Genomic DNA, 12,124 nt, shown 5'->3' with positions numbered 1-12,124 from the left:
CAGGAGTGAAACTCTCAGGTGTGGAGGAGCTCTCACATTCTGGTAATTGAACATCAAAAGGTTTCATAGCCTCTCCCAACCTAAACGAGCCTCTTGTTCCCTTATAGTGACCTTCGTACACCTGAAACCTTTCTGGAAAGCAAATTTAAAAATACAGGATAATTCTAAAGACTTTTACTTGCCTAATTTGTAAAATACACGATTTTTTGTGTGTTTCTTAAACAGTTCTTGGAGCATCTGCAGGTTTACCTCACCTCATAAATTCAGCAGTGGGGCCACCTTTTTTGCAGTTGAATAAAGTTCATCAGGTATGTGACAAAAAACCTGTCATGAAAAGAGTATTTGGGGAGAAATTAACGTGAGAGATCCTAAAGTTTTAAGGAATTATAGTTAAAATGAAGTGTTCTTGTTGGAGCTCTAAGGAAAGTTATTAGATGGGGGAGCAGGCAGTGCTAACTGTGCAAATTGGAGTTATTTTATCTAAATTTTTGACTTAAAACCAACAAGTTCAGCAGCCTTAGCTTCATCTTCAGGCTTGCAGGCACCCAGATGTGCTGCATGTGCCATAAAAAAATAAATATTTACAGATGTTGCTTCTTATGATAAACCCCCCAAGTTCTCCTCTAATTCCAGATGGGCACCAGAATTCCTAAGAGATAATGGGAAGGATCTTTGGGATGAGTCTGGGCTAGAAATTGAGAGAGAGAAAATGCACCCACAGCCAGAATTCCTGCCTTGAGCTGAGCTGCTCTCAGGGGTTTCTCCAGCTCTGCCAGGAGCCAAAAATTCAATTAAATAATAGTTAAACGTTAATTAATATTAATTAATTAATATCTATTAATATGGTAGGTATTTACACAAATACCTACAAGGAATTGAGTCAATCACTTCGCCTTATTATTTCTGGTATTTCAGACATTTCCATTTAAAAACTAAAATCCCCTCCAGCATCAATTATTTTTGCAGTTCTTTTGGCAAACACACGCTTAAAGATCTTTAAAAAGACCCAACTAAAATGCAGAAATATTCCCTCTGTTATGTATATTGAGCTTTTCTATTTTTTTCTCTAAAAACTGGTAAGTGAATATATTCATTTTGAATAAATTCTGCTTAATTTTGCCCCGTCCAGTGAGTTGCTTTTGCCCATATAAAATATACATAATTATTTGTTTTTTTCTTTTTAATTGAATATTTTTTTTAATTGAAATGACATTTTCCATTGATCTGTGTAAGTTCTGCTGCTCTCTCTTCAGCCTGTGCTTCCTTGGAAAACAGTGGGAGTGTTTGGTGCTCCCAGCTGGAGCCAGGGATGTTTTCCACAATTAACAGTGGGATTGATGATGATCCAAAGGTTTTTCCCATGGCTTTGGGAGAGCTGCAGTCGAACAACTCTGTGTTTTCTCTGTTCAGAGATTTAAAATCAAGTCTTATTCTTTTCCTGGGAGTTTCCTGTCATTTCATGAGCTCCAAACCTGTATTTTAGGATTTGATTATCCCAATTTCTTCTCTAAGGCACACTTTTCTCTTCTTGGGTGATTTGTTTTGGGGTATTCTCTAAAACCAGACAAGCAGGTCACTGCTCTATTCATTCATTTATTTATTTATTTCAAAATTCAGTGTTGTCACTGAAACCCCTCCCCAGCCACACTGATTTAGCTCCCTGCATGTCTTAGGTTTCTATTTGATATTCAGGTCTTTGTAAAGTAACAGAATGAGAACAAATATTTAAAAATAATTATTTAAAAAGGATTCAGTAGAGAGGGCTTGAAGGTTATTCACCTAGTCATTTTTCAACTTATTTCTCTTAATTTCTCTTAGTCTTAAATTATCCTGCTCCAAAATAATGCATTTTCAGCTTTCTCAGGGATGTTTTCCTCAGTCATCCAACAATTTATTGAATCTTGATTAATCCAGAGCCTTTCCTTTGAGGATTCTGACCAAACTGATTTTTCCACTCTTATTTTTGAAAGTTTTGCAACTGAGCCACTTTGCTTTGTTGCTGGAGCCAAGTTTAGAAGGAGCAGCCCCTGGCACTGGTGACAATAACCAGCCCTGCATAATTTCTCCTGGAAACCACTGAGACAATTCAAATAGATGCACAACTAATCTAGATATGGCCCATCTTTGTTTGGAAAAGCATATTTCTGAGTCCAGAAGATCATCTTTTAGTCCAGAAGATGATATTTCAGTCACAAAGGATTCTTCCCTAGGGAATTTAACCCTGCCACCCAGACACAGCCAAGGCTAGGGAATATTTGGGAGGTGTTTTGCAGTCCTCATTCCCTGGGTTTGGTGATACAAAGCAATGAAGAAGGGTGCACTTGGCACGATCACAGTGTCCTGTCTGTTTATTTTTGTACAACAGCCTATAGAACACCCTGCATTTTACTGGCAGATGATGCTGCCAGACACTTCCAGGCCTGTAGCATAAATCATGATGTCTTTTAAAGTTTATTTTAAGCCTCAGTGCTGGCCAGAGCTCATAATGTTGCATATAGCAGTGGCAGAGTGTGAAGAGGGTGCCCCAAAGTTATTAATTCAGTGGCTCTGTTCTGGTGGCAAACTGATCTGGAATATTCTGAATGAGCAATGTGAATATTTTATAGACTTGCCAATCTGCAAGCACTGTGATTTGTCAGGTTTTATTGCCTCTGGAGTAGGGTTTCATGTAGACTGTTGTGGGGGGAAACATATCTGGGTATTTCTCTGAAGCAAAATCAGTTCTGTGGAGGAAATTATTTTCCTTTGGTGTCTTAAAGTCTTTAATTTCTTCAAGCAGTACTGTGTGGAAGTGTTTCTCCCTGAGTGCCAACTAACCCTTGTTTTAATCCTTTCTCAGAGCTCAGTTCTGGGGAGCACCTCCAGCCTGCTGCTGCAGAGCCCTGCTCACCTGCCCCTGCCCCAGCAGCAGCTCCTGAAGATGGAAAACATGCAGGCAAACAGTGTAAGGCCATCCCTGCAGCCCTGCCTCTCTCTAACACTCTCAGAATTCCCAAAATAATTCATTTATATCATCAGGTGATCTTTAAGGTCCCTTCCAGCCCAACCCATTCATGGTTCTGTGATCCTTGAACAATTCAGTGGAGCTGAAGATGTTGAGAATGTGGAAGTTGTAAAAAGTAGCTATGAGCAGATTATTTTAATCATTTACACAGTTTTCTCTTCTTCCTTTTAGAAACCAGGTTTGCTGGGAGAGCCTCCAACAATGCTCCTGCAGACAGTGCTGGGCATAGGGGTGATGCCAGCAGTGAACTCAGGCCTGGCAACACGAGGAGAAGCTCTCAAGTGTAAATGACATTTTATTTCATCCCAAATCAGTCCCAAATCAGTAGAAATGCCCAGCTTCACGTTATGCACCTTTCTCCCTGTGTAACAAAAGCAGCTTGTTAAATACTGCTAGCTCAGTTGCTGCCTGTTTTGGTACACTTGGAAATTATTTCAGTTCTTTTATTTAGAGGTGACATTTTGTGGGGTTTTTCAAAGCAGGTAAATGGGAGTTGCTTCAGAGGCAGCACGAATTTGCTCTTTACCTTCATTTTATTAAGAAATGAGTTTTAACAGCCAATCTGTCACATATATCAATTTGGAATGCAAATTTCTGTGCCACTGATGCCCTCAGTATTTATGAGGAAAGATCATGTGGGTACGGGGGGTGCTCCCCTGGAGAGGAGAAGGATCCAGGGAGAGCTCAGAGCCCCTGGGAATGTTCCCCTGGAGAGGAGAAGGATCCAGGGAGAGCTCAGAGCCCCTGGGAATGTTCCCCTGGAGAGGAGAAGGATCCAGGGAGAGCTCAGAGCCCCTGGGAATGTTCCCCTGGAGAGGAGAAGGATCCAGGGAGAGCTCAGAGCCCCTGGGAATGTTCCCCTGGAGAGGAGAAGGATCCAGGGAGAGCTCAGAGCCCCTGGGAATGTTCCCCTGGAGAGGAGAAGGATCCAGGGAGAGCTCAGAGCCCCTGGGAATGTTCCCCTGGAGAGGAGAAGGATCCAGGGAGAGCTCAGAGCCCCTGGGAATGTTCCCCTGGAGAGGAGAAGGATCCAGGGAGAGCTCAGAGCCCCTGGGAATGTTCCCCTGGAGAGGAGAAGGATCCAGGGAGAGCTCAGAGCCCCTGGGAATGTTCCCCTGGAGAGGAGAAGGATCCAGGGAGAGCTCAGAGCCCCTGGGAATGTTCCCCTGGAGAGGAGAAGGATCCAGGGAGAGCTCAGAGCCCCTGGCAGGGCCTGGAGGGGCTCCAGGAGAGCTGGAGAGGGGCTGGGGACAAGGCAGGGAGGGACAGGACACAGGGAATAGATTTAAGATGGAAAAGGGGGATTTTTAGATGGGAAAGAATTCCTGTCTGGGAGGGTGCCCAGAGCAGTGCCCAAGGCCAGGCTGGAGCAGCCTGGGACACTGGAAGGTGTCTCTACCATGACAGGGGTGGGAATGGATGATCCTTAAGGTCCTTCCCTACCCAAACCATTCCAGGATTTTCTGATCTTGTTTCCTCCACTGCTCCCTGTGTTCTGCAATCCTGGCCATGCTCCGAGTCATGGCAGCGACCAGGAGCAAGGAAAAGCCATCCAGGGGAAGGCAAAAAGCTCCTCTAAATACCCAGATTTTCATTTTGGAGAACACTTTACAGCTCTTCAGTGAAAAGAATTCTTCCAAATGCCAGCTGAGGTGGGGTTTCCCCCTGTGCTCCCATCCAGCATCCTCCAGGATGTTGTTCCCAGGTTTTTTTTCAAAATGTCAGGAAGCACTATGTAAGTTATCACAGGGAATGTTTAGAAAAGTCAGAGTTTTATTGAATCAGCTTGAAATTGAGTTGTTTTCCTGTGGATTGGGAAAAGAACAAAAACCAGTGCAGTAGATCTGGAATTGTTCTCCTCCAGCCTCATTAACCCCACAGCCAAACCCTGTCTATAAAATCCCATCTAAGAGCAAAGTTTCTCCATTTATGGCTGGCTGCAGCATCTAACCCAGCTCCCGTTCCAGCAGCAGCAGCAGGGATGGGCATGCTGCCATTCTTCCCAAACCAGCACATGGTCGGACCAGCTCTCCCCGGGCCCGCCGCTGCTGCAGACAAAGGCGAGGCGGTGCCGGGCGCGCCGCCCTTCCCTCAGGCACTGCCCGGCCTCCCGCTCCGGGCAGCCCTCGGCAAAGCTCCGGGACAGCCCAAAAACTGCGACTCCAGCCTGGGGGTAAGGAGCACAGCACAGCACTGCCTCTCCCCGCTTCCTTCCTTTCCTCCTTCCTTTCCTTCTTCCTTTCCTTCTTGCTTTCCTTCTTCCTTTCCTCCTTCCTTTCCTCCTTCCTTTCCTTCTTCCTTTCCTCCTTCCTTTCCTTCTTCCTTTCCTTCTTCCTTTCCTCCTTCCTTTCCTTCTTCCTTCCTTCCTTCCTTCCTTCCTTCCTTCTTTCCTTTCTTCTTTCCTTCTTCCTTTCCTCCTTCCTTTCCTTCTTCCTTTCCTCCTTCCTTTCCTTCTTCCTTTCCTTCTTGCTTTCCTTCTTCCTTTCCTTCATCCTTTCCTTCTTCCTTTCCTTCTTCCTTTCCTTCTTCCTTTCCTCCTTCCTTTCCTTCTTGCTTTCCTTCTTGCTTTCCTTCTTCCTTCTTCCTTCCTTCTTTCCTTCCTTCTTTCCTTCCTTCTTTCCTTCTTCCTTTCCTTCTTCCTTTCCTTCTTCCTTTCCTTCATCCTTTCCTTCTTCCTTTCCTTCTTCCTTTCCTTCATCCTTTCCTTCTTCCTTTCCTTCATCCTTTCCTTCTTCCTTTCCTTCTTCCTTTCCTTCATCCTTTCCTTCTTCCTTTCCTTCTTCCTTTCCTTCATCCTTTCCTTCTTCCTTTCCTTCTTCCTTTCCTTCTTCCTTTTCTTCCCTTCCTTCCTTCCTTCCTTCCTTCCTTCCTTCCTTCCTTCCTTCCTTCCTTCCTTCCTTCCTTCCTTCCTTCCTTCCTTCCTTCCTCCCTCCCTCCCTCCCTCCCTCCCTCCCTCCTTCCTTCCTTTTCCCCCTTCCTTTTCTTTTCCCCCTTGCTTTTCTTTTTCCCCTTCCCTCTTTCCTTTGCACAGTTTCCCCATCCCAGCTCATCCCGGGGCCACGTGGAGGTCTGTGCGGTGGTGGGGATGGGGAGGGACCATCCTTGGTGGTCCAGCTGAAGGAACAAAGGAGCTCCTCACTGCTGCAGGGCTCCTTCCCAGCTGTTCCACTCGCACTGCTGGATGGTGACATTTATCTCGGGGCAGTGTCTCTTCTACAGGCCAAAATTTGAACTTGGGGTTGAATTTCGTGATTCATCAGGAGCAGTTCTGATGGGGAGGGCTGTGGGTTTCCAGGTGCTTGTGTGTGTGTATATCAATTTTCCACTTTTAATTACCATTTTTTAAAAATATAGTTTATTCCCTTGAAGGTGAGGTGTGAGAGCATGATAGGATGGGATTTAAGTGGTCTCATTATTTCAGATTTTTTTTCTGCCCTTCCTTTTTTATATCTAAATCTAAAATAATTTATAATAATAATTATATATATATATAATTATAAAATTAATAATTTCAATATACATCAATACTTCAACATTTTGGGGAAACATGTGCTTAATTCATTATTTTTCTAACATTTGGCCTTTATTTCCTTGTGTCTCCAAGTGAAAAGAGTTGATTTTGTCTTGGCCATGTACTTAATGTTCACTCCCTGCATCTGGAATTGTTCGAGTGATTATTATTCCTTCACTTGCATATAAAAGGGTTTTTTTTTGTTTGTTTGTTTTGTAATATCCTTTAGGAACTTGCAGTCTGAAGAGAAACATTCCTACAAAAACTGTTTGGAAGAAAAAAAGTGCAGGCAATGTGTCCAAATTGCTGAAATAAAATGGATCTTTTGAAGGATTGACTTCAAAAGTTTCATTTTATTTCAAAAGGGTTTTATTCATAGGACTAAGCTTTTCCCATGACCCTGCTGGGCCACTTAACCTTATTTCTGATCAATTTTATATGAATTTAATGCAAACTGCCCTGTCCATTTTTCAGGCTCCCTTGAAAAAACAGACTTCTCTGCTTGGGGAACCCCCAAAAGAAATCCGCCTGAGCACCAACCCCTACTTGAATTTGGCAAGTGTTTTGCCTGGTATCTGTCTGCCAGGTAAGCAAACATTCCATGGATTTCATTGCAAATTTCCACAGCCAGAGCGTGGCAAATATTTATCCTGTTTGCCTGCTAAAGCCAGTGACCACAGCATTTGTCCTCAAGGAAATCTTGTAGTCTGCCTTAAAACTGCAAAGTCATTTATCCTGATGGTTAAACAGGGCTAAATTTTCAGAGGCTCACAAACTTCTAGAAGCCTTTCAATTATCGGTAGCACTGATTAATTTGGGGCACAAATCTCAATTTTAATCCTGGAACAGAACCTAATTTGTGTGGATTTTACAAGCCAGGTGTTTATCCAAACTCTGTTCTTTGTGTTCCCAGCAGCAATTGCCAGCAAAGCCTCCAGTCCTCCACAGCAGAGCCTTCCGAACAGTGTCGTGGATGCTGCTGTGTCTCAGGGAACTGCATCACAACATGCAATGGAAAATTATTTCAGTTATTCCCAGCAGCCTGGGGAGTACCCACAGGTAGGAATCCCACAGCCTGGTGTCCCCTGGGATGCTCCCAGAGCTGCTCCTTGTTTTCTCTGGGTGTTCTTCCTGAGCCTCTGCACTGACACTTCATCTGTTTCAGTGTTCAGAGCAGATTGAGCACGAAGAAATCACAACCCTTGAAAAAATTGTTTCTTGAGAGCCTGAACTGTGGGCACTCACTAAAAAATGACTTCTCAGCACCTCTGCCTTGGCTTTTGTCTGCCTTCAAAACCAGGGGGGTTTTCTCTTTGCCTTCCCCAGAAGTTTTTAAGTGCTGAACTTTGTCTGGATCCCAGGGAAGAGAGCTCTGCCGTTCTGCACAGCGTGGGGATGTTTACCAGCTGCTCTCAGTGCACAGGATGTGCTCCCCATCTGCCCCATGTGGGATCAGAGCCTGGCCAGGAGGTGCAGCTCTGCAGAGTGCTCACAGCCAGTTCCACTGTGGATATGGGATCAAATTCCCATGTTTTCATTAAGCATCCCAAGTCTGTATAAAGCTGTGACTGTACAGATGAGCTCTGAGAGCTGCCTCCTGCCCAGGCTGTCAGTGGGGAGACTCAGACTCTGCTGCTGCTGGCAGGGAGATCTGGGAGCCCCAATCCTGGCACTCAGGGATTGGGCTGGGAGCTCCCAGCCTGGCCAGAGGGAGCAGGGTCACTGCACAGAGCAGGGAGCCACACTTGGATCAGATCAGCCTGGAGAGGCTCCAGGAGAGCTGAGAGGGGCTGGGGACAAGGCAGGGAGGAACAGGACACAGGGAATGGCTTCACTGACAGAGGGCAGGGATGGGTGGGAGATTGGGAATTGGGAATTGTTGCCTGGGAGAGTGGGGACTCACAGAGGCTGCCCCATCCCTGGAGGTGTTGCCATAACAGGAATTGTTGTCCCTGCCTCACTGCCAGGCCAGAGGTGCCCCATGTGTGTTCTAAGCACTTAACATAAATTCAAATTTTTGATTTGAGCTTCACCACTGGTGCTGAAGGTGGTTTGATGCTTCTTGGAGAGCTTTGGGTTGTAAGAATTGTAGGCAGGCATGGGAGAGGATTTCTGCTCCTCTGTAGGAGGCTGTCCAGCAGTGGTACCAGCATTATGCTCAGGCACATCACTCTGCCCAGGCCAGAGTGGATGGCTTGGAAAATGAAATCTCTGAGGTGAGAAACAATTTTATTTTATTTTCTTGCTGTCTCCACTGGCTGTTGCTCCCATCAGCTTTTGGACACCTGCTTTGTGTGCTGGCACAGGAACGAGGGGCTGGAGAAGGCACTGCATGGGCACTGCTGCAGGGCAGCCCTGCACCCCGGAGTCACCCCCAAAATATCCCTCTCTAACATCCCACCATCCAAAACCACCTAGAATGCTCAGCACTGAACTAAAATATTCCCAAAATATTCCCAGCAGGAAGCAGCACACCATTAATGGCATTTCCCAGTGCTGAATTTCCCAGCATTGGAAGGGCTATTTCTTGCCCAAGCTGAGGTTTTTGTGAGCAAGGAGAAAGACACTTTTGAAAGGAATTACACAAATTAAAGCATCATCCAAATCCCACATTTTTGCTCCAGGAATTGCTGCACACTTGAGCTGCTGTGAATTGCATCTCTTGTTACTCAGGTATTTCCACACCTGCTGAGAGCTCGTCACAACAGCAAAAAAAAAAAAAAAAAAAAAAAAAAAAAAAAAAAAGAATTATTAAACATTTTTTCCTTCTTCATGGATCCCCTTCTGGATTCAGGAATCTGCAGGTGGATCTTTCCCAAACTACAGCACCTGCCTGCAGGTGGTGCCTTCCTTTTTAAGTGGAGCCCAGGGAACCCAGCCGGGCTTGCAGCCTCCTGCAGCAAATCCCTCAAAGCAGGTGAGAGGAGGGAAGGGGCAGCAGAGCTTCTCCCTGCCTGCTGCTGCCCCCGAGTGGAGCTTTCCCTGTGCATCCCACACAATTCCTGGCAATGGGAGAAGAGCTTGGGCCGACTCCGGAGCCTTGCAGAGCAGGGCTGGGTTTTTGGGAGCTTCTTGGAGAGATAAGGGTGTGCAAAGATGCTTGGAAGGAGGCGACTTGAAGCAGGAAGAGAAGAGGAGGAGGTTAGACTGGATTTAAATGGGTGTTTGCTTGACTTGCAGATGGTTTGCACTGGGATAGAATCTCTGAAGTGGAGAGAGCAGCTCAAAATTTCCTGGAAAGCAAATTAAAGAACACAGGATAAATCTATAAAGATTTTTACCTGCCAAATTTGTAGAATACACAATTTTTTTGTGTGTATGTATTTCTAAAACAGTTCTTGGAGCATCTGCAGATTTACCTGGTCTTGGGCAGCATCCAGGTTACCAACAGCCCCTTCACTGGATCCTGGGGGATAAAACTTTTATTGGAATTTATTCCGATAACATTTATCAGAAAATAATTTTTTGTTACCAAAAATTTTTTTTGAATACTGGCTTTTATTTGGAATTACAGCAGCTGTCAGCTGCAGCCTGCTTGAGCCAGACTCAGTGAGCAAAGCTTCCTTTGCTGGTGCTCCAGTGGACACTGAGTTCTCACCAAGAAATGGATGCTTTGGAAACAGTGAGGGCCAGTTTGTGATTCTGGTTAGGATGCAGAACTCCTGAGGAATTCTGTCCCTGTGCTGTGGGTAAATCCCATTGCTCCTGGTTTTTTGGTGGGAGAGCTGAGGGGCCTGGCCCTTGAATGGCAGCATTGAATCCTGTGGCTTGTCCTGGCATCAGCCTGGGCATGAGATTCCTGGTTTTATGGAGATTTTGAAGGCAGTGCATTCCTTTTAACTCCAGCAATTCCTGACTCCTGGGTACAGCTGGCTCTGACATGGTTTGGGGTAAAGATGGACAAAACCTGGCCACGGGCTGGGACATGAAAAAATTGAGTTTGCAGATTCCCAAGGGCTCTGACGTGGCTGGAAATGATGGAATGGCAGCAGGAGGAGAGTGTGGGGTTTGAGGCAAGCAGCACCTCTCAGTTTATCTGCAGAGAGGTTCCTGGAGTAGTGCTGTTCATGCCAGGAGCCATAAAAGGCAGGAGCAGCACGGTCAGTCCCTTGGCACAGGCACAGCAGCACAGTTTGCCTCCAAACTGCTGGAATTGCAGCTAAATCTCAGTGAAGAGGCTCTGCCAGTTCAGTGTGTGCTTGCAGGGACCCTGCAGCTCGTTTGAATCCTGCTTTTTTGGGGCTTTTTTTAATCCTGCTGCTTCAGAGGCTCAGGGGGAGTGGGGTCAGGGGGTTTGTGTGGACCTGGAAGGACACAGGACATGGGTGACACCCCCATGGCTTTCAGAGGAAAGGGGGAAAACTGAAGCCTCTCCTCAAACAATTCTCTTTGTGATGAAGGTGCCCCCCAGGATGAGACTGAGCAGGAGCAGTTTGAGTTGTGAATGTGAGCAGCACAGGGTGCTTGGAGAGCTGCTGGGAAAGGTTTTTCCAAAGGGAAGGAGAACCCAGGGAGCCTTGGAGCAGCTGTGCCCTCACAGAAACCCCACTCTGGGCCCCACAGGGCTGAGGGTGGCACTGTGAGCTGCTGGAGTTGAAATTCCAATTAAAAATCCATTGCTGCTCCATCCATCCCTCACTCCTGTGGAAAGGCAAGGGCTGAGATCCTGCCCAGACCCACTCTGGCATGGCTGGAAAATTCATCTTTTACCCCCTGGGAGCTGGGCCAGAACTGTTGAACCCCCTCAGCTCTCCAGGAGCAATGAAAGGTGCCTCATCCTAAAGGCTGGAGATGTCTGGAGCACTGCAGGACATCACCGAGGCCATCATTCCTTTGGATTTTATCCAGGTGCTGTGGAATGAGGCTGCCTGGCCCCGGTGTGCTGGGCACTGATCCTTCCATCAGTGATTTTTTAGGGAAAGGGCACAAACCCCAGAACTCCAAGCTGAAGGAGCCAGGTCTTTGGCATCACTTCACTGGGAATTGCCAGCCTGGAGTTCTTTTCAGTGGCTGTGGTTGAGTGGCACTTGTCCTGTCTTGTTGGAGCCCTGGGTGCTGAGAATTTTAGACTCTTGCTGCCAGGCACTGACCCCCGGGAGAACACTGCATTGACCTGAGGCTGTGGAGAAGCTTCCAAAATTAAATGACAGAACTGGGATTGTATGGGTGTGGAGTTTAAATAGAAGTGTGTGATATCACATATTAAAAAACTTAGTTTTAAAAGATAGTAATATATATAAAGCAAGATAGCAGTTTTAGGGTGAAAACCAGTCCTTCTTCATCAGTTTAAATAGTATTGTGTAATTAGATAAAAAGTCCAGATTGTAAGCCGCAAGTAGCTACTTACTAAATTAAAAATAATTTAATTTCTTAATTAGACAAATTATCCTTAAAAAACCTTATAAAGAAAAAAAAACTCAATTTTTAGTTTATTAAAATAAACCACAATAAAACTCCCAACTAAAGAAAAAAACCACATCTCCATTTTTAGTTTATTAAAATAAACTGACTATACAACTCACACCTTGTAAAACTAGACCATAAGACTAATCAGCATGTAAAAAAGATGTCCCACAGTGAAGCCCCGCAGACGCAAGCCAACCCGGGCT

General features: G+C 45.6%; 1 protein-coding gene across 12 annotated transcripts in view; it reads left to right on the top strand.

Moving 5' to 3' along the window:
* RAVER2 (ribonucleoprotein, PTB binding 2) overlaps positions 1-12,124 on the top strand; it is a 31,510-nt gene that overhangs the window by 17,948 nt on the left and 1,438 nt on the right. The window contains exons 6-13 of one of the 12 annotated variants that reach the window (XM_085586125.1): positions 226-308; positions 2,840-2,944; positions 3,176-3,287; positions 4,972-5,177; positions 6,990-7,101; positions 7,432-7,574; positions 8,642-8,731; positions 9,310-9,432. In XM_085586125.1, the coding sequence (XP_085442251.1) occupies positions 226-308; positions 2,840-2,944; positions 3,176-3,287; positions 4,972-5,177; positions 6,990-7,101; positions 7,432-7,574; positions 8,642-8,731; positions 9,310-9,432 (974 nt within the window). Of the gene's footprint in view, positions 1-225; positions 309-2,839; positions 2,945-3,175; positions 3,288-4,971; positions 5,178-6,989; positions 7,102-7,428; positions 7,575-8,641; positions 9,264-9,309; positions 12,086-12,124 lie in introns of those variants that run through there. The other 11 variants (XM_085586122.1, XM_085586121.1, XM_085586119.1 and 8 more) reach the window with 11 other exon arrangements.

Source organism: Lonchura striata, chromosome 8 (genome assembly GCF_050655825.1).
Source record: "Lonchura striata isolate lonStrDom1 chromosome 8, ASM5065582v1, whole genome shotgun sequence".
Lineage (NCBI taxonomy): Eukaryota > Metazoa > Chordata > Aves > Passeriformes > Estrildidae > Lonchura > Lonchura striata.
Note: the sequence above shows the minus strand (reverse complement) of the source record. Positions and strands in the feature narration are given on the sequence as shown.